We start from the raw sequence: 18,579 nt of genomic DNA, 5'->3' as shown, positions 1-18,579 counted from the left end.
TACTGTCCAGAAATTCTGAGTTTATGTGAGTCGCAGTGTTCTAACGTATATGAACCAGCATGCGGAAATTGTAGGGGACAATTAGAAACGTTCGATAGCATATGCCATTTAGATTGCCATGAGCATCGTAAGAATGAAATCATAATTTAAAATGGAATATAACATTTAACATTTATATATGTTTAAAGGTGGCTGCGAGATGGTTCCGAATTCGAAAGGTGCATGTACAAGTCTTCACGGTCTTCAAATTGAAAGTTATCCATCAGTTAACGATTGCATTAAAAATTGTTCTCAAAATCCAAAAGATATTATATCAGTTTGTACTTTATGTACAGATGGCCAATATAAGTTTTTCGACGACAGATGCGAATTTGAGTGTCACGCACATGGTAAGATGATAAATAATTTCACTTAAGCTTTTATTATAATAAATGACTACCGTTTCAGAGTGTTTTGAGACATTTGAAGAAAATTGTGAACAAACATTAAAATTATGTGAAAGTCAGTGTCTACCAAATAAAATCCCAGTTTGTGCAATTTGCAACGGTGTTCCTGAAACATATGACAATAGATGCCTAGTAGAAGAATGTAGACAGAATAGTAAGTTAATTGTTCGATAATTATTTGATTAAATAAATTAAAACTTGTTACTTGCAGCATGTAATCCACCAACAGATGGTGTTTGTACAGAAACCGTTATAGCAGCAAGCTTGCCTCCATTTACATGTACTGATATCTGCTCAAATGATTATGAGCCTATCTGCTCAATGTGTTCAAATGGTAGAATTGAGATACAGCAAAGTCAATGTCATTTAACTTGCATGAATTCAGGTAAAACTATTGAATAGGATAAAGGAAATAGGTATTTAATTAAAGGCCAACTATATTTGATAATTTCAGATTGTGTTCCGATACCAAAAGATAATTGTCCTGAATTGTTAAACGGATGTGTGAGGAATTGTTCCGAAAGCCATGTGATTCAATATGATCCAATATGCGCATCTTGTAATGGAAAACTTGAACTAATTGAGAACTCTTGTATCCTTAACTGCCGAGAAGGAAGTAAGAATTAAAATAGTCTTTATTAATTTTATTTATTTTCAAATGTATTTTCTTAGCGTGCACGTCTTTAAATAGTAATACATGTACCGGATTGCAACCAATTGAAACTGATTTTAATAGTTGTATATCAAAATGCTCAGCAGCAACTGGCGCGGTATGCGGTATGGGAAGAGATGGTACCTTTAAAGTTTTTGAAAACTTATGTCAACTCGACTGTGATGCAGGTAAATTATGCTTATTATGTTTTCTTTTCTTCATGTCAATAAAAAATGTTCAATCTCATTCTCAGATTATTATATCATATCCAAAGAAAATTGTCCAAAGGTATTAGATGAATGCTCTGTTCTTTGTTCAATGGATAAGAGTCCAGTGTGTGGAATGCGTAATAATCAACTGGAAACATTTGATAACGAATGCATTTATGATTGTCACAAAGAGAGTAAGAATACCAAACATCTATTTAGGCTGATATATTAGATGTATATTTTTAGGTTACATTTTCATTTCCAATGGAGCATGTTCGGACTTATATGCCACTTCAACAACTTCAGCGTTATCAACAAATGCATGTATTAAAACTTGCACACATGATTATGAATATATCTGTGCCTTACGTAATGATGGTAGTCGTATGGTATATAAAAATAAATGCATATTCGATTGTTACGCTGACGGTAAGCTGATCTCATATAACTTAATTTAATAGAAACATAAATATAATGACAAATTCATCTTAGTACATGTTATGCAACCGAAAGAGATGTGTGGAGATCTTTTACCTAATTTGGAATCGGAGTGTCCACAAGAATTTGTACCAGCATGCGGAGATTGCAATGGTGACAGAAAAACCTTCAACCATAGGTGTAATTTGGAATGTCAGATACCACGTAAGACTGAAATAGTTGCTTGTTATATAAAATATAATATGATAAATCTTTAATTCCTTTTGATTTTCAGCATGCACGTTTATATCGTATGGAACTTGTGACAATATGATACCGACACACGTTAGCGGTCCACAATCGAATGCTACAACCGGAGTGACATATACAACTACAACAACTACGAATAATAATACAACATGGAGTAACTATACTTCATATACCAGCACAAATTATACCGCAATAACTACAAGAACCAGCACTAGAATAGCAAAATATAGATTTGATCAGTGCACAAGTATTTACTCATATCAATATGATCCTATCTGTGCCCTCTGTACTGATCGTCAATATTATAAATTTGATAATGACTACGGATTTAATTGCAGAAGTAGAGGTATATTTTGACTCTCTTGCTAATAATAAAATAGAAAATTATGCAAAATGTAACTTTTAGAATGCGTTGAAGTGGAAGAAGGATACTGTCCAGAAATTCTGAGTTTATGTGAGTCGCAGTGTTCTAACGTATATGAACCAGCATGCGGAAATTGTAGGGGACAATTAGAAACGTTCGATAGCATATGCCATTTAGATTGCCATGAGCATCGTAAGAATGAAATCATAATTTAAAATGGAATATAACATTTAACATTTATATATGTTTAAAGGTGGCTGCGAGATGGTTCCGAATTCGAAAGGTGCATGTACAAGTCTTCACGGTCTTCAAATTGAAAGTTATCCATCAGTTAACGATTGCATTAAAAATTGTTCTCAAAATCCAAAAGATATTATATCAGTTTGTACTTTATGTACAGATGGCCAATATAAGTTTTTCGACGACAGATGCGAATTTGAGTGTCACGCACATGGTAAGATGATAAATAATTTCACTTAAGCTTTTATTATAATAAATGACTACCGTTTCAGAGTGTTTTGAGACATTTGAAGAAAATTGTGAACAAACATTAAAATTATGTGAAAGTCAGTGTCTACCAAATAAAATCCCAGTTTGTGCAATTTGCAACGGTGTTCCCGAAACATATGATAATAGATGTCTAGTAGAAGAATGTAGACAGAATAGTAAGTTAATTGTTCGATGATTATTTGATTAAATAAATTAAAACTTGTTACTTGCAGCATGTAATCCACCAACAGATGGTGTTTGTACAGAATCCGTTATAGCAGCAAGCTTGCCGCCATTTACATGTACGGATATCTGCTCAAATGATTATGAGCCTATCTGTTCAATGTGTTCAAATGGTAGAATTGAGATACAGCAAAGTCAATGTCATTTAACTTGCATGAATTTAGGTAAAATTCTTGAATAGGATAAAGGAAATAGGTATTTAATTAAAGGCCAACTATATTTGATAATTTCAGATTGTGTTCCGATACCAAAAGATAATTGTCCTGAATTGTTAAACGGATGTGTGAGGAATTGTACCGAAAGCCATGTGATTCAATATGATCCAATATGCGCATCTTGTAATGGAAAACTTGAACTAATTGAGAACCCTTGTATCCTTAACTGCCGAGAAGGAAGTAAGAATTAAAATAGTCTTTATTAATTTTATTTATTTTCAAATGTATTTTCTTAGCGTGCACGTCTTTAAATAGTAATACATGTACTGGATTGCAACCAATTGAAACTGATTTTAATAGTTGTATATCAAAATGCTCAGCAGCAACTGGCGCGGTATGCGGTATGGGAAGAGATGGTACCTTTAAAGTTTTTGAAAACTTATGTCAACTCGACTGTGATGCAGGTAAATTATGCTTATTATGTTTTCTCTTCTTCATGTCAATAAAAAATGTTCAATCTCATTCTCAGATTATTATATCACATCCAAAGAAAATTGTCCAAAGGTATTAGATGAATGCTCTGTTCTTTGTTCAATGGATAAGAGTCCAGTGTGTGGAATGCGTAATAATCAACTGGAAACATTTGATAACGAATGCATTTATGATTGTCACAAAGAGAGTAAGAATACCAAACATCTATTTAGGCTGATATATTAGATGTATATTTTTAGGTTACATTTTCATTTCCAATGGAGCATGTTCGGACTTATATGCCACTTCAACAACTTCAGCGTTATCAACAAATGCATGTATTAAAACTTGCACACATGATTATGAATATATCTGTGCCTTACGTAATGATGGTAGTCGTATGGTATATAAAAATAAATGCATATTCGATTGTTACGCTGACGGTAAGCTGATCTCATATAACTTAATTTAATAGAAACATAAATATAATGACAAATTCATCTTAGTACATGTTATGCAACCGAAAGAGATGTGTGGAGATCTTTTACCTAATTTGGAATCGGAGTGTCCACAAGAATTTGTACCAGCATGTGGAGAGAGGTATGGAGAGAGGAAAACCTTTAACCATAGGTGCAATTTGGAATGTCAGATCCCAAGTAAGACTGAAAAGATAGATTACTTTGTGATATGTTATCGTAAATAAATGATTACTTTTTTTTTAAGAGTATACGTTTTTGTCATATGGAACTTGTGAAGATATCACAACCACAGCTGTAACTTCGACTGATTTATGTAGAATTAAATGCGGATATGGAGCTGCTCCTATTTGCGGTAATTGTAATGGAGTGATGGAAACTTTCGAAAGCAAATGTTTTATGGAATGTGATGCACCAAGTAAAAATTTAATATCTTTGAAAATTTTTTGGTGTCTAATATAGTTTATGTTTTAGCATGTGAGTATGTTTCTGATGGAGAATGTGAGATCCAGCAGATTTCAACACTGGCTCCCGTTGATTGTGATATAGTCTGTAAAGACCACCAATATATCCACGAAGTGTGTACCATGTGTGTGGACAATAAAAGAAGAATTTTCAGAAACGAATGTTACTTTAATTGTAGAGGTCAAGGTAAGAATATTAAGTTGTTATAACTGATACAAAAATCTCATTAAAATTATATAAAGCATTAGGATGTCAACAAGAAGACAAAGAGAACTGTCCTCTTATTTTAAAAAATTGCAAAGCGAACTGCAATATGGTTGCCATTAGTCCTGTTTGCGCAGATTGTGGTTCTGAAAGGATAACACTAGAGAATGAATGTGTTCTTGGTTGTTATGCTCCAAGTACGGCAGAAAATTTATCGTCATTTGTTTATTTTGAATTAAATAAATATGTAATTACAGAATGTGTGAAGATTTCAGATGGTAATTGTACAATCACTACTACAACTGCATCTGAACCGTGTATCGCAAGTTGTGGAACTGACATTGATTATGTATGCTCATACTGTACAGATGGAAGAAGAAGAATTTTCAAAAACAATTGTTACTTTGGGTGCAATGGTGCAGGTAAGAATATTTCGGTTTTACATTAAGAGGTAAAAATGACATACTCGTCTATATACTTAGCTTTAGGTTGTACAAAGGATGAGAAAAAGAACTGTCCTGCTATTGCAAATCTTGAAAGCACGACTGTAATCACTACTACAACTGCATCTGAACCGTGTATCGCAAGTTGTGGAACTGACACTGATTATGTATGCTCATATTGTACAGATGGAAAAAGAAGAATCTTCAAAAACAACTGTTACTTTGGATGTAACGGTGCAGGTAGGAACAGTTATAGTATTACAAGAAGAAGTGTTAATTATATATTCGTTTATGTGTACAGCATTAGGATGTACAAAGGATGAGAAGAAAAATTGTCCTGCTATTGCGGATCTCGAAACTACAACTGTAGCCACTACTACAGTTGCATCTGAACCGTGTATCGCAAGTTGCGGAACTGACACTGATTATATATGCTCATACTGTACAGATGGAAAAAGAAGAATTTTCAAAAACAATTGTTACTTTGGGTGCAACGGTGCAGGTAAGAACAGTTATAGTATTACATGAGGAAAAGTTAATAATATATTCGTCTATGTGTACAGCTTTAGGATGTACAAAGGATGAGAAGAAGAATTGTCCTGCTATTGCGGATCTCGAAACTACAACTGCAGCCACTACTACAGTTGCATCTGAACCGTGTATTGCAAGTTGTGGAACTGAAACTAATTATGTATGCTCATACTGTACAGATGGAAAAAGAAGAATCTTCAAAAACAATTGTTACTTTGGATGTAACGGTGCAGGTAGGAACAGTTATAGTATTACAAGAAAAAGTGTTAATAATATATTCGTCTATGTGTACAGCTTTAGGATGTACAAAGGATGAGAAGAAGAATTGTCCTGCTATTGCGGATCTCGAAACTACAACTGTAGCCACTACTACAGTTGCATCTGAACCGTGTATCGCAAGTTGTGGAACTGAAACTAATTATGTATGCTCATACTGTACAGATGGAAAAAGAAGAATCTTCAAAAACAATTGTTACTTTGGATGTAACGGTGCAGGTAGGAACAGTTATAGTATTACAAGAAGAAATGTTAATTATATATTCGTTTATGTGTACAGCATTAGGATGTACAAAGGATGAAAAGAAGAATTGTCCTGCTATTGCGGATCTCGAAACTACAACTGCAGCCACTACTACAGTTGCATCTGAACCGTGTATCGCAAGTTGTGGAACTGAAACTAATTATGTATGCTCATACTGTACAGATGGAAAAAGAAGAATCTTCAAAAACAATTGTTACTTTGTGTGCAACGGTGCAGGTAGGATCAGTTATAGTATCACGTGAGGAAATGTTAATTATATATTCGTTTATGTGCTCAGCTTTAGGTTGTACAAAGGATGAGAAGAAGAATTGTCCTGCTATTGCGGATCTCGAAACTACAACTGTAGCCACTACTACAGTTGCATCTGAACCGTGTATAGCAAGCTGTGGAAGTGCTGTTGACTATGTATGCACGTATTGTACAGATGGAAAAAGAAGAATTTTCAAAAACAATTGTTACTTTGTGTGTAACGGTGCAGGTGGGAACAGTTACATTATTGCATAAGGAATATTAAATAATATAGTCGTTTATGTGCTCAGCTTTAGGTTGTACAAAGGACGAGAAGAAGAATTGTCCTGCTATTGCGGATCTCGAAACTACGACTGTAGCCACTGAAACGTGTGTGTCAAGCTGTGGAAGTGTTGCTGACTATGTATGCACCTATTGTACAGATGGGAAAAGAAGAATTTTCAAAAACAATTGTTTCTTTGGGTGTAATGGTGCAGGTGAGAATAGTTGTGGTTATAAATTAGGTGCTTTTAGTGACATACTCGTATATGTATTTAGCTTTAGGTTGTACTAAGGATGAGAAAAAGAACTGTCCTGCCATTACTGATCTTGAAACTACCACACCAGCACAAACTGCATGCGGTAAAGAGTGTCCAACAACTGAAAATCAAGTTTGTGGTGTATGTGGAAAAGAAGAAAGAACGTTTAAAAATCTGTGTTTATTAAATAAACAAAATTGTGAAACACAACGTAAGTTGATTATTTTAATTTCTTTAAATATTATTTGATTAATATATCTTCCTCATATGTAGAATGTACCTTCAAATCTCAAGGCGCATGTAGCTGCGTTAAGGTTTGTCCTACCACAACTGCTCAAGTGTGTGCGACTTGCAATGGACAAAACACCAATTTCCGTAATATGTGTATGTTAGAGAATCGCAATTGTGGAGTGGATAGTAAGTTTAGTTTTGCAAAACAAAATTTTAGTCACTATATTATATTATGAATTTTTAGAATGCATTCTGCAACACAGTGGTGCTTGTAAGCCAGCAGAAGTGGATCCTTGCACACGTGTTTGTCCTGATGTTTCAAGTCCAGTATGTGCTCATTGCCCTGGTAAAAGAATAAACTTTAAAAATATGTGTGCTTATCAAAAATGGAGTTGTCAAAACAAAGGTCTAAATTTTAATATTGTAGTAGTTTAGATATATAAAACAAATATATATATTTTTTTAGGTTGCACTAAAGTAACAGCTGGTGTGTGCCAGGCAACGGATCCTTGCATTAAGGCTTGCCCTAATACCATAAGTACTGTCTGCGGCCTTTGTAATGGTCAATTACTGAAATTTGAAAATCAATGTGAATTTGACATCAAAAATTGTCAAATGGGTCATAGTATGTTTTCTTCATTAATATACTATATATTTTATTCTTACTTATTTATATAATTTTTTTTCAGCTTGTCACCAAAAGCCGGAACTAATATGCAAACTTATACAGCATTTTGAAGCCAAACTAGCACATTTCTAGGACTATTGCTAGTTTTATTATCAAAACTTTTTTAATAATTAATAATTATATTTATAAAAAAATAAATAACAATAATAATAAAAAAATTTATATATAATGATTGTGAAAAACAATTTCTTTGTTCTAATTTCAAGTCGTTATAAGTTATTTAAATACAATTTATGAGAGATTATCTCATTGAAGTGTGAAGTTTTTTTTTAAATTCTCCATTTCCTTATGACTTAAAAAAAAATTCCCCGTAAAAATATTTAAAAAATTTTTTATTATCTATACGTTTTTATGAATTGAAAAAAAAAAAATCACACGCTGAATCAATTTCAGAATTATTTTTTTTATTAAAAATTTAGTTTCATAATGACTTCAGTGTGGTTGGGTTGTCTGTTGCTTATAGCGCCGCTATTAGTCGTGTCAGAAGAAAATATTAACCCTATTCCACCATCACGATGCTCGCGTGGTCTGGTTATCGACTGTAGGACTGATTATTACGATCCAGTGTTTGCAACTATGGACCACATAAAATGTGTTGAATATCAGAACAAGTGCTTTTTCGAGAATAATAATTGTTATAAATATTTGCATAAATTACCACGTAAGTCATTTGTTGCTTAATATTCATGAATATATATATTAATTAATGTAAATACATTTTTAGTTGCCGTAGTGATAACAAGAGAGGAGTGCGATAAGCTTAAAATTTCATGATAGTATAGATTTTATAATTTGTTATATTCAAAAAATTTATCTTTTTAAAAAATTATCAAAAATTCAAATAATAAAATAAAATGTGATGAATTTTAATTATTGAAAATAATATCTTTTTATATGTTATCTAGAATTGTATGTTATTGTATTACAATGGTATGTTTCAATAGAGTTTGATTTTCTCAGTCATCACAATAGAAAATAATATACTTAAATATGCATATTTTAAAGATTAGAATCAAAAAAAAATTTTAAAACAATGTTATAATCAAAAATAAAAAAATTTAAAAACTAGTTTTTGATGAACTTTTCGTGAATAAATTTGGTAGTACAATGAAATGTGTAAATAATAAATTTCATAATTGATTTGAATGTAATTGAGCAAATCGAAACTTAAAAAGTTAAAATGTTAATGAATAACAGAAGAGGAGTGGGTGTTGTAATTTTTTTCTAACAATATCTATAGTTACAGCCTTTTGGAACGAAATGTTAGAATATATCAGTTACCGACCTAATTTTAGGTTCAGCGCACGCCACAAACATTTTACTTCGGGTTATATGTATAACTAGTTCAGAAAGCAGTTGTATATCTAAGCTCAAGTCTATTTAAACTTAGAAATTTGTACGTACTATCATTGCTTACCGAATTATTTTTTTTTGCATTTACAGAGAACTTTAATATCCCCCCAATATTGATATACAAATATTTAGATAATCTATGTAGATCTTGCCGTGTTAGAGGTTGAAATAGTTGGCAACAAATTGCTACGCATAGACCCCCATGTTTTTAGCGTTATAATATAAGTTGCACTGATAAGATAAATCTGCTGGTGAAGCTTTATGAGTTTCAAAACAATCTATGACAATATATGTTATATATATGCATATAGATATATATATATATACATATATATATTTCTTTTTCCGGTACACTAAACACATATTTGACATATATAAAGTTCGGATATTATATCAATAGATTCTTATTTGCTTCGATTTCTGCAAATATACTCTTATGTTGGCGTAAAGTTAACTATAAAAAGGGTCTAAAAACCACTTGCGTCAGTTCTGAAAGGCACGAAGTTATCAAAAAAAATATATAGTTTAAAATTAATGAAATTGTTTTTAATAATAATTTTGTTTTTTAACGGGCTAATTGATCAATAGTTAAATAATAAACTTTTTAAAAATTTTTTTTTGGTTTTAAAAGATTTTATTCTAATTGATACTTTGACTATATCAGGGAACTATATAATATTAATACAATGTAACAATATTTTAAAATTGTTTTTGAAACATGTCAATTTTTAGTTTAAACACAACATTTTTATAATATAATCTTTAATTTATTATAATGTAATCAATTCTCGATACTTCTTGACTGAAGAATAATATCTTCGAATCATACATATCTCTGTAATTTTTAATACTTATTGAAATTATATATTAAAGGTCATGTTATGAAAATTTGAGAAGAAGAGCAAGAGCGAATTCGTGACTAAATCTGGGTGACAGTAACAAGGTTTTCTGTGACTTGTCACGTTTGTCTAAATGTATTGGTCAATAATAAATGTATGTACTTTCACCTTTAAGTCGGAAATATTTGCATTTTTGTATGGATAAGCTGGATTCGTTATGCTTTAAATTTTATTGAAATAAGTGCTCAAAGAAAGGTCTTATATGATAGAAAATTTTCTAATTTTGAGTTTAACTATATCTGCATGTATAAAGATATGAATTAAATGTGAAGAAAATATAAGTTCATCTTCACAGACATTAAGATTTAGAATTTAAAAGTGATTGTAGACAGAAAGACTAATAGATTGTATAACTGCATAGATAATTAAGAGCAAAATATTAATAAGAAAAAGAATAATAAGAAAATAGATCTATGGAATTGGTATTAAAGATTATAAACGGGTGTCAGAAATACAGATACTATGGTTTTGTTTAATCAAATCTGTTATTGGAGATATTGAATAAGAACAGTTGATTATTGTTTACACTTTCTATTTTTCTAAAATATTTATGTCTTTATTTACTTGATTGCAGAATATTATAAATATATGCATATATTAAGAGAGATAAGAATTAGCTGTGTATATAAAGGGTGTTTTTTTATCAAATAGAATAAGTATGGGTGGTGATATTTGGTCAAAGAAATAAAAAAAATTGGATTATTAATGGAAAAATAGAAGAATTTAATTTAATTTCGTTTAACATTGAAAATGAACTATATAAAAAATTTTCGTTATTTCTAAGACTAAAAATTACATACCACATTTATTCTATTTGGTTTTAATACACCCAGTATACAATAATATGCATTATTAGACATTAAAAATATTTGCATTTCATTAAAAAGAGTGTATTTATTTTATATAAATATATATGAATTAATTTTTTTTATAAATTTTTTGTTTAAGTTAAATTTAAATTTATGAACTTTTGCATAAGATATATGCACCTGATAAGAGCTCACAAAAAAAGAATGTATTTATAAAATAAAAAAAATAAAAATATAATAAAAACAATAAATAAAGCAGAAACTCTTTTACTTCATATAAAAGTTGAAGCTGAAATATATTTTATCAGTTAACGAAATCTCGCTGCAGTGAAAAATGCTCTTGAAGTTCATTATTTTCTTAGGATGCTGTATTTGCATTGCTATAACAGCCGACACTCAGATAAAGTGTGAACGTCTATGTCCTGATGTCAACTTACCGATTTGTGCACAATGCAATGGAAAACCTGCCCAATTGAAAAACTTTTGTGAATTACAAAATAGAAAATGTCATGCTGAAAGTAAATGTTTAAATAAATTAAAGAAAATCAATTTTAAAAATATAACCGGAGTCTAAATATTTTAGGATGTTACTTCCTTTGGTCCGGACCCTGCGAAAGGCGTCGACCAGAGGCAGTGCGTGGAAAACGTGAAGTAGCCATTGAGGAAGTTGATAATTGTAATTTCGCTTGCACGATGATGTATCAACCAGTTTGTGCCCGCTGTGGTAAGGAATATGTCACTTTCGGTAATTCCTGTGCCATGCAGTATAGAAATTGTAAAACAATAGGTAAGAATACTAGTGAAAAAATATATACCAAATTTCTACTTTATATAAAATAAATAAAAAATTTTGTATATATTTCAGAATGTGAGATTGTTTCCAATGGGGCATGTGCTGAAATCATGTAGATAGCCTAAAAGATAATTAAATGAAAAATATAGTAAAAAATTTATTTTTTCTTAATAAAACAAATTGTTTTATTTATAATAGTATAAATTAAAAATCTGAGTTAAGACTTTTGTTGTAGTAATTCATTATTAAATTGGTTAATAATATTTTATTATGCATTTTATTATAAATAAATAAATAAAAAAAATATAAAAGATTGAAATAAAATAAATAAATAAATAAAATAATTTTTGAATAAAACATTTAGTTTCTCTCTCAGTGAGACGATTTAATATTTGTAGAGTATACCTGGTACCAGTTATTATAAATTTGATACGTATCGAATTAGCTGCATCTACAATTGAAAGTTTAACGCTTGAAGATAAATATACTGGTATTTTTAAAACCATATTTTAGACATCTTCATTTGCAATTTTTCATGCAGTAAGCTCCACACTTAAAGTTAAGTCTCATATAGCCACTCGATGTGAGAACTTATGTATGTCACTTATATCGAAGTGACTTCAATGAAGATCTTTGCTTGAGTAATGATCGATTAGTTCTATATATATCTGTATAGATTAGTTTTCATATTTTTTACAAGGTTGCTCACATGATAGGATATAAGTATAGAAACTGAGTAAAGCTAAAATATTTCAGTTTTGTATTTAAAATTTAATATTATATATATGAAACTATATTTTATTATAATTAAAACATTCCAAAGTCGTAATAGTAATATTAAATACTTAAACTTTTTAATTAATTATTAAATTATTAATTAATATGGCTGCCATATTGGATTCATATTGTGGAATTATGTTAGTATATTATTCCATTCAGAACAAAATCGCTAGCATTGAGTAAGGAGGGTTCTAGAGAACTTTAAAAGTTTAATTTTCAAAGTTAATAAAAAAATAATGAAAATAATTTTTTCAATGACAGATGGCAAGTATAATAGCGAATATAATAGAATAGAATTAATAAAAAGATGATTCACATAATTGGTTAATAAAAAAAAGTTTAATATAAATTAATATATGTATATTTTTAATATATCTATTTAAGAGTATACACATATTTAACAGTAGTGATTATTTGTACAGTTGTTTTAGATTAAAATCAGTATAAGAAAAATAATTATGGAAATGACAGCTGATGAATATTTGGTAAATATTTTGTTAATAACGACATAGAAAAATAAACAAAAATTTTATAAATAAACTCTAAAATTGATTCTAACATTTTAATAAATTTATTTAAATGGCTGTATATGTGTAAGACATAGTTATAAATATAAATTATATAAATAAACGTATGCAATAATATATACATATATATAAAATGCTTTAAATTGTTGTTTCTGAGAATATTGTGTTTAATTAAATCTAATTTGGATTTGAAACATTTATATACTTATACAGGGTGTTTCGTAGTGAATTTGTGCTGTTTTTGTAGAAAAAGTATTAGGAATTACCTAATACTTATACTAATTCAAGAGACGATTCCGGGAAAATGGTGCATGATTGAAGGAAATTTCTGAAGGTTGAATGAATCATTTTTGAGATATTGAAAGTTTTGTTAAGTTCAATTATTTTTAATATCCTGGATTTCGATAAATATTATAACAGCTTCCTTTTATGAGATGTTTAAAAATGCGAACACATACAAATCTTTTCTGAAATTTAATCTAAATTATAAATGAATTTTTTTACAGATATGACAATAGATCTTATGAGTCATAGTATACTGAAATTTTATGGATCATGATACACAATTGAGTTTTAGTAACAACAAAAACTGACGTCGTTGGGACTCTTGCATCACAGAAATATCTCAGAAATGAGATATCGAACTGGACTGGATGGATTAGAAATAAACAACTGAAAGTCTATAAATATAACATTAAAATTAACTGGATATGAACTGGACTGGATGAGATATCGAACTGGATTGGATGGATTAGAAATAAACAACTGGAAGTCTATAAATATAAGCTTAAAATTAACTGATTAATTTTTGAGTTATTATATTAATTTTTTTTATTTAAACTTATTTTATTTATACTATTTAATTTTTTAAAGCTGAATTCTTTAATAGGCAACTATTTACTAATAAAGTATTTTAAATGAAAAAATTATTATATATTTTATAATCATATACTTTTTTATATAGTATATTTTAAAATTATTTAGATCTTGTAATAAATTTTTAAATTATTATATTTATTTATTTTTATTATTTATAAAAAATTTTTTTATATTATTAAAGACTTTGATTCTATTCCAAATTATCGGTAGTAATTTTGATAATACATATTTAAATGTATGCTTTTGATTTGAGAAAGATAATTTTTTTAGAATGGTATCAGAAAAGTTTATTAAGGAGGTTAGTTAAATGAGAAAAAAATCGACTTGTACTTTATCTATAATATTATAATAAAATAATAATAAAATAAAAATATAATTAAACGTTCAATCTTTGAACGTTTATATAATTAATTAAATAAAGTTATCTATATGTGTAGTTCTCTGCAGAAAAAGACTTAAGTCTTTATGACATGTTTACTTTAATATATTATCACAGCTTAGTACATTACAATTAAAGTAATTTAAAAGGTTTATTATGAAAACCAAAAGATTTACCAAAGGCGGTTAAGGATCTAATTACACAATGCACCTCCGGTATATGTGCGCCTCAGCACCACTTTCTATATTCAGGACTGGCATCACAATAATAATAATTTATTTTTATTTAAAAGAGAAAATTCTATTTATTTTTATAAGTTATGGTATGCATATAATATATATAATTTTGATGTAGTTTTTATTTAAGTACAGGTACCCACACGGGAATTCAAATATGCTGAAAAAAAATGAGAAAGTTTGTTTAAAATACTTAAAAGATTAAATAAACATGGCATAAATCTACCTGTTTCAGTAGCACAGGACCACTTGTCTAGTTCACATTGGTTGGGGAAGGTTAAACTAACCTGACTCGTTTGTCCATTGCTTAAAGGATAAGATATAAAGGCACAGACTGGTATGTTACCGGCATTGTCACATGTTGTGACACAATTTTGTTGACAAACATCCTGAACTGTTTCCACCATTTCTACAATATACAATATATATAATAATACAAAAATAGATTCAAGTATATAGTTTAATTAATTAATAAATTTTTCCTAATTAAAAATTTGTAATTACATTTAATAGAAATTTAAACTTCTTCATTTTTATATCAAATTATTATCACTCACCAGGTAAACAATCATTTTGACGTTGGCACTGATCGGTTATGAAGACACATCTATTTAGTATTGGTCTGCAAATGCCATCTACTTGAACCCAAATTGGTGTTGCATTAGCGTATATATTGCAGCGAATACTCAAGAAGCAAGGCTTTGGACAAACCGTTAATAATGACTCGTCAACAGTAGTCAGATTTTGTGGAATTGCAATCCTCAATGCATTGATATGCGCAGATAAGAGCGATGCTAACAGACACACGAAGATAATGCGGTATGTAAACATGTTGAAACCTAAAGAGATAACGTTCAAAATTATACTAATTCATTTTCAATGTATCTTGATATTTATATGAATATAAATTGTGCGGTCTGTTTCATTTAAATTTATACAACTGTGTACACTGTATTCAACAATTCCCAAACTTATAGACGTCAGCGGTCTCGATTTAAGTTTAAAAATTCGAAAGAATTTAAAAATAAAATATATATTTAATTATCTTTAGAAAAAAAAATTAATTAGTTTTAATGAGCAGAAAATATTTATTTTATTAACTTTTTATTTAATATTATATTAACAAATATTTTTAATTGAGTACATAAAAGTTCAGTGCTGTGATATAAAATTTTGACTAGCTAGCAAAAACAAATGTTATCATTATATATAAATGTGTGTATACTTTATATTTCTTATATTTAGCAAAAAATTTTATAAATGTTGTTATACAAATGTACAAAATGTATATATTTTATGGATTTTATTTAAATTTTGTAACTTAAATTATAATAAATTCAACTCCAGTGTTAGTGAAGAAACATACTTATAGTTATTAATGATGGCAATACTGTTTTATTAATAAATGTATGAAGTTAACATTGGATTTATATTATATTAAACATCATTTAAGCACCAAATAGAGTAAGATTTAGAAGAATTATTGAGACCCTCTGCCGCACTGGATAACTTGGATAATAGTAGTAAACATCATATATACAGAATTATTTAAATAGTACTAGCCAACACTAGTACTATACACTTTACAGTACATTTTAATGCGGTTTCATTTTTCATTACAACTCGTTTGTTGTGGTATTTTTGTTTTACCACACAATTCTCTTAATTTCTAAATGTTCATGACGTTGTTCATCGATCCCATTTCGCTTGTTAGTTTCCTGCATATTGGTCATCACTATATTTTCTTTATTTATTATAGTATTTTTATATATGATTAAATATGAAATATAATTATAAAATGATTATCGAAGATGGTCAAAAAATTAAATTTATTAATAAAATTAAAAAAAATATATGTAATTATTTTGTTATACTTTTTATTTGATATAAAGATTAATAATAACGTATAAAAAACATATTTGTATTTTTCCTCATAAGAGCGCATTTTACACTACTCAAGTTGGCAACACCGGTTTTTGCTTAGACATGGCATTTTTTTATGTCTAAAACAGAAAAGTGAAATCAAATTGGAAATAATATTTGTTCTGTCCATTATTAATTACCATTCCAAACCTATTTCAAAGTGTAATCTCATATTGCAGACTTATGAAGTCACTAAATCAATTTCTTAATAAAATTTATAGCGTTTAATAAATTTTTATTAAAATAAAAAGACCGACTCATATGTGTATAGTTAAATTATTAAGTTTGTAATAAATAAACTAAATGAGAATTATAACAACATTATTTTGTTCTCCGTTAATGAAATAAAATAATGGCAATATATGGAAGGGATTCTAGCAAAAGAATACTAAATAGATTAATACTAAATTTGGTGCACAAAGTGTTATTGAGCATACACTGGAAGGTTAGTTAAAACTCTTTTCGATTTTTGTATCAGATCTTATGTAGAGATTTTTACTTTAAAATAATTATGTTCAAGTTATTTTGTAGCTTGCTTTACTAATTTCTAAAGTGCACATTATTTATTTAGACATAATTTTTATAAATAAATTAGATATACATTTTATTTAGAATAAGCGATTCTAGTTTCATTTATCCGCATTTAAGTTAATATTAAAAATGCATTTTTTTAAATTTTTCTGGTTATAACTAAACTTAAATTTTGATTTTTAAAGTCGAATATGACGCTTTTTATGACGAAAAGAAACTATTTTTAAGTTAGAAGGGTTCGAACAGTAATGAAGAAACAACAACAAAAATTTTAATTCATTTATTGAAATTTAACTGATTACACAACGCTGTTTTGAGTATTGCCAAGTATTCATCATCTTTAGGAAATTATTAAAAGCCAATTTTATAGTCGAAAGTTTTGTCTTAATACTGACTTAAGTTATACTTGTCATAAGCTTTGCTGATTTAATCCATACATTCATTTGAGACTTGACTAACTAGTGTGAAATCGGCACTTTGTAAGTAAACGGTCTAATAATTACTACAAATAAGTTCAACATTTTTACAATTTTTTTCACATTATAATAAATTTATTTTATTCATTATCAACATTATAATAATATTACTTACAGTATAAAAAAAATAATTTTTTTATGAGCAAATCCCTTTTATAGGTAACATAAAAGCTGTAATAAAATTTATAATAATAATAATAATTTGAAGTAATACTCACATAAATTTCAAAGCATACTTACGTATCCCATTCCAGCAAGACCATTTATCGAGATGGCATTGACTAGGAAATGTTAAATCTATTTTGCTTGCTCTTGGCCCGGCCATATAAATAAAGTTGGCACAAACTGGCAATAGAAGTTTATTTATATCACATGATGTGGGACAACTCATTTGACATTCTTCTTTGGTTAAATTTGGATATTCTGTGCACCAGAAATAATAAGTTAACTAGTTGAATAAGTACAATTTTATATTAATCTAATTATTATTATTTTACCTGTCATATTCATACTGCGATGTATACAGTTTAATTTATTTAAGATACAATCATTGGGAAAAACACGACAAGTGCCATTGACTATAGACCAAGATGGATTCCCTGTGAAATGATACATGCAGTCTAACTTACTGCAGTTAGCAAATTGTGAGTCCACCAGAGATTGTTGCTTCCTTTGTCTTGTTTCACATAACCAAAATGCAGTAAAAACACTCAAAATGATGAAATATCTGAAATACATATTTTAAAATAAACTGGAAATGTGTATCTGCGTTTTATCAACAATTCGCTTAACTAAATTTTTTAAAAAGAGAACTCTAATGTATGAGTTTAAGTATAATTGCATAGAAATTATTATGGAAAATACTTAAGATAATTGTACAAACAACGAAGTAGAGGTACTCTGTCTCTGAGCAAGTGACTGACAAGATAATA

General features: G+C 28.7%; 4 protein-coding genes across 4 annotated transcripts in view; 2 read left to right on the top strand and 2 right to left on the bottom strand.

Moving 5' to 3' along the window:
• LOC119681838 overlaps nucleotides 1-8,173 on the top strand; it is a 44,631-nt gene extending 36,458 nt beyond the window's left edge. Inside the window, exons 31-65 of the mRNA XM_038095129.1 lie at nucleotides 1-127; nucleotides 189-389; nucleotides 448-600; nucleotides 658-831; nucleotides 901-1,062; nucleotides 1,119-1,286; nucleotides 1,352-1,501; nucleotides 1,554-1,736; nucleotides 1,800-1,949; nucleotides 2,020-2,340; nucleotides 2,401-2,550; nucleotides 2,612-2,812; nucleotides 2,871-3,023; nucleotides 3,081-3,254; nucleotides 3,324-3,485; nucleotides 3,542-3,709; nucleotides 3,775-3,924; nucleotides 3,977-4,159; nucleotides 4,223-4,372; nucleotides 4,440-4,610; nucleotides 4,667-4,843; nucleotides 4,900-5,058; nucleotides 5,119-5,283; nucleotides 5,344-5,544; nucleotides 5,606-5,806; nucleotides 5,868-6,068; nucleotides 6,130-6,330; nucleotides 6,392-6,592; nucleotides 6,654-6,854; nucleotides 6,916-7,101; nucleotides 7,163-7,354; nucleotides 7,417-7,560; nucleotides 7,619-7,780; nucleotides 7,841-7,999; nucleotides 8,064-8,173. Of these exons, the coding sequence (XP_037951057.1) occupies nucleotides 1-127; nucleotides 189-389; nucleotides 448-600; nucleotides 658-831; nucleotides 901-1,062; nucleotides 1,119-1,286; nucleotides 1,352-1,501; nucleotides 1,554-1,736; nucleotides 1,800-1,949; nucleotides 2,020-2,340; nucleotides 2,401-2,550; nucleotides 2,612-2,812; nucleotides 2,871-3,023; nucleotides 3,081-3,254; nucleotides 3,324-3,485; nucleotides 3,542-3,709; nucleotides 3,775-3,924; nucleotides 3,977-4,159; nucleotides 4,223-4,372; nucleotides 4,440-4,610; nucleotides 4,667-4,843; nucleotides 4,900-5,058; nucleotides 5,119-5,283; nucleotides 5,344-5,544; nucleotides 5,606-5,806; nucleotides 5,868-6,068; nucleotides 6,130-6,330; nucleotides 6,392-6,592; nucleotides 6,654-6,854; nucleotides 6,916-7,101; nucleotides 7,163-7,354; nucleotides 7,417-7,560; nucleotides 7,619-7,780; nucleotides 7,841-7,999; nucleotides 8,064-8,134 (6,072 nt within the window). The 3' untranslated portion in view covers nucleotides 8,135-8,173. The remainder of the gene's footprint in view (nucleotides 128-188; nucleotides 390-447; nucleotides 601-657; nucleotides 832-900; nucleotides 1,063-1,118; nucleotides 1,287-1,351; nucleotides 1,502-1,553; nucleotides 1,737-1,799; nucleotides 1,950-2,019; nucleotides 2,341-2,400; nucleotides 2,551-2,611; nucleotides 2,813-2,870; nucleotides 3,024-3,080; nucleotides 3,255-3,323; nucleotides 3,486-3,541; nucleotides 3,710-3,774; nucleotides 3,925-3,976; nucleotides 4,160-4,222; nucleotides 4,373-4,439; nucleotides 4,611-4,666; nucleotides 4,844-4,899; nucleotides 5,059-5,118; nucleotides 5,284-5,343; nucleotides 5,545-5,605; nucleotides 5,807-5,867; nucleotides 6,069-6,129; nucleotides 6,331-6,391; nucleotides 6,593-6,653; nucleotides 6,855-6,915; nucleotides 7,102-7,162; nucleotides 7,355-7,416; nucleotides 7,561-7,618; nucleotides 7,781-7,840; nucleotides 8,000-8,063) is intronic.
• Nucleotides 8,174-11,414: 3,241 nt separating this feature from the next.
• On the top strand, nucleotides 11,415-12,103 carry LOC119686247 (enhancer of split M1 protein-like). Its single transcript, XM_038100771.1, has 3 exons — nucleotides 11,415-11,641; nucleotides 11,707-11,910; nucleotides 11,989-12,103. The coding sequence occupies exons 1-3, from the start codon at nucleotides 11,458-11,460 to the stop codon at nucleotides 12,030-12,032; spliced, it is 432 nt and encodes a 143-aa protein (XP_037956699.1). The 5' UTR covers nucleotides 11,415-11,457; the 3' UTR covers nucleotides 12,033-12,103.
• A 2,726-nt stretch (nucleotides 12,104-14,829) lies between these two features.
• LOC119684924 lies at nucleotides 14,830-15,589 on the bottom strand. Its single transcript, XM_038099062.1, has 3 exons — nucleotides 15,275-15,589; nucleotides 14,944-15,126; nucleotides 14,830-14,877 (listed from the first exon to the last, which is right to left on the bottom strand). The coding sequence occupies exons 1-3, from the start codon at nucleotides 15,546-15,548 to the stop codon at nucleotides 14,843-14,845; spliced, it is 492 nt and encodes a 163-aa protein (XP_037954990.1). The 5' UTR covers nucleotides 15,549-15,589; the 3' UTR covers nucleotides 14,830-14,842.
• Nucleotides 15,590-17,732: 2,143 nt separating this feature from the next.
• On the bottom strand, nucleotides 17,733-18,547 carry LOC119686218. Its single transcript, XM_038100732.1, has 3 exons — nucleotides 18,145-18,547; nucleotides 17,888-18,070; nucleotides 17,733-17,818 (listed from the first exon to the last, which is right to left on the bottom strand). Exons 1-3 carry the CDS (start codon nucleotides 18,383-18,385, stop codon nucleotides 17,784-17,786), a joined length of 459 nt encoding a protein of 152 aa, XP_037956660.1. The 5' UTR covers nucleotides 18,386-18,547; the 3' UTR covers nucleotides 17,733-17,783.
• Nucleotides 18,548-18,579: the final 32 nt, after the last annotated feature.

Source organism: Teleopsis dalmanni, chromosome 2, assembly GCF_002237135.1.
Source record: "Teleopsis dalmanni isolate 2A chromosome 2, ASM223713v2, whole genome shotgun sequence".
NCBI lineage: Eukaryota > Metazoa > Arthropoda > Insecta > Diptera > Diopsidae > Teleopsis > Teleopsis dalmanni.
This window is presented reverse-complemented; position numbering and strand designations above follow the sequence as displayed.

Excerpts from the sequence above, each read along its gene's own strand:
- LOC119686247 (XM_038100771.1), top strand. The coding sequence starts at position 11,458 with ATGCTCTTGAAGTTCATTATTTTCTTAGGATGCTGTATTTGCATTGCT. Across the intron at positions 11,642-11,706 it reads TAGAAAATGTCATGCTGAAA|GATGTTACTTCCTTTGGTCC; the intron begins GTAAATGTTTAA and ends TAAATATTTTAG. Across the intron at positions 11,911-11,988 it reads TAGAAATTGTAAAACAATAG|AATGTGAGATTGTTTCCAAT; the intron begins GTAAGAATACTA and ends TATATATTTCAG.
- LOC119684924 (XM_038099062.1), bottom strand. The coding sequence starts at position 15,548 with ATGTTTACATACCGCATTATCTTCGTGTGTCTGTTAGCATCGCTCTTA. Across the intron at positions 15,127-15,274 it reads TCAAAATGATTGTTTACCTG|AAATGGTGGAAACAGTTCAG; the intron begins GTGAGTGATAAT and ends TGTATATTGTAG. Across the intron at positions 14,878-14,943 it reads GTCCTGTGCTACTGAAACAG|CATATTTGAATTCCCGTGTG; the intron begins GTAGATTTATGC and ends ATTTTTTTTCAG.
- LOC119686218 (XM_038100732.1), bottom strand. The coding sequence starts at position 18,385 with ATGTATTTCAGATATTTCATCATTTTGAGTGTTTTTACTGCATTTTGG. Across the intron at positions 18,071-18,144 it reads TCGCAGTATGAATATGACAG|AATATCCAAATTTAACCAAA; the intron begins GTAAAATAATAA and ends TCTGGTGCACAG. Across the intron at positions 17,819-17,887 it reads GTCTTGCTGGAATGGGATAC|CTTTTATGTTACCTATAAAA; the intron begins GTAAGTATGCTT and ends ATTTTATTACAG.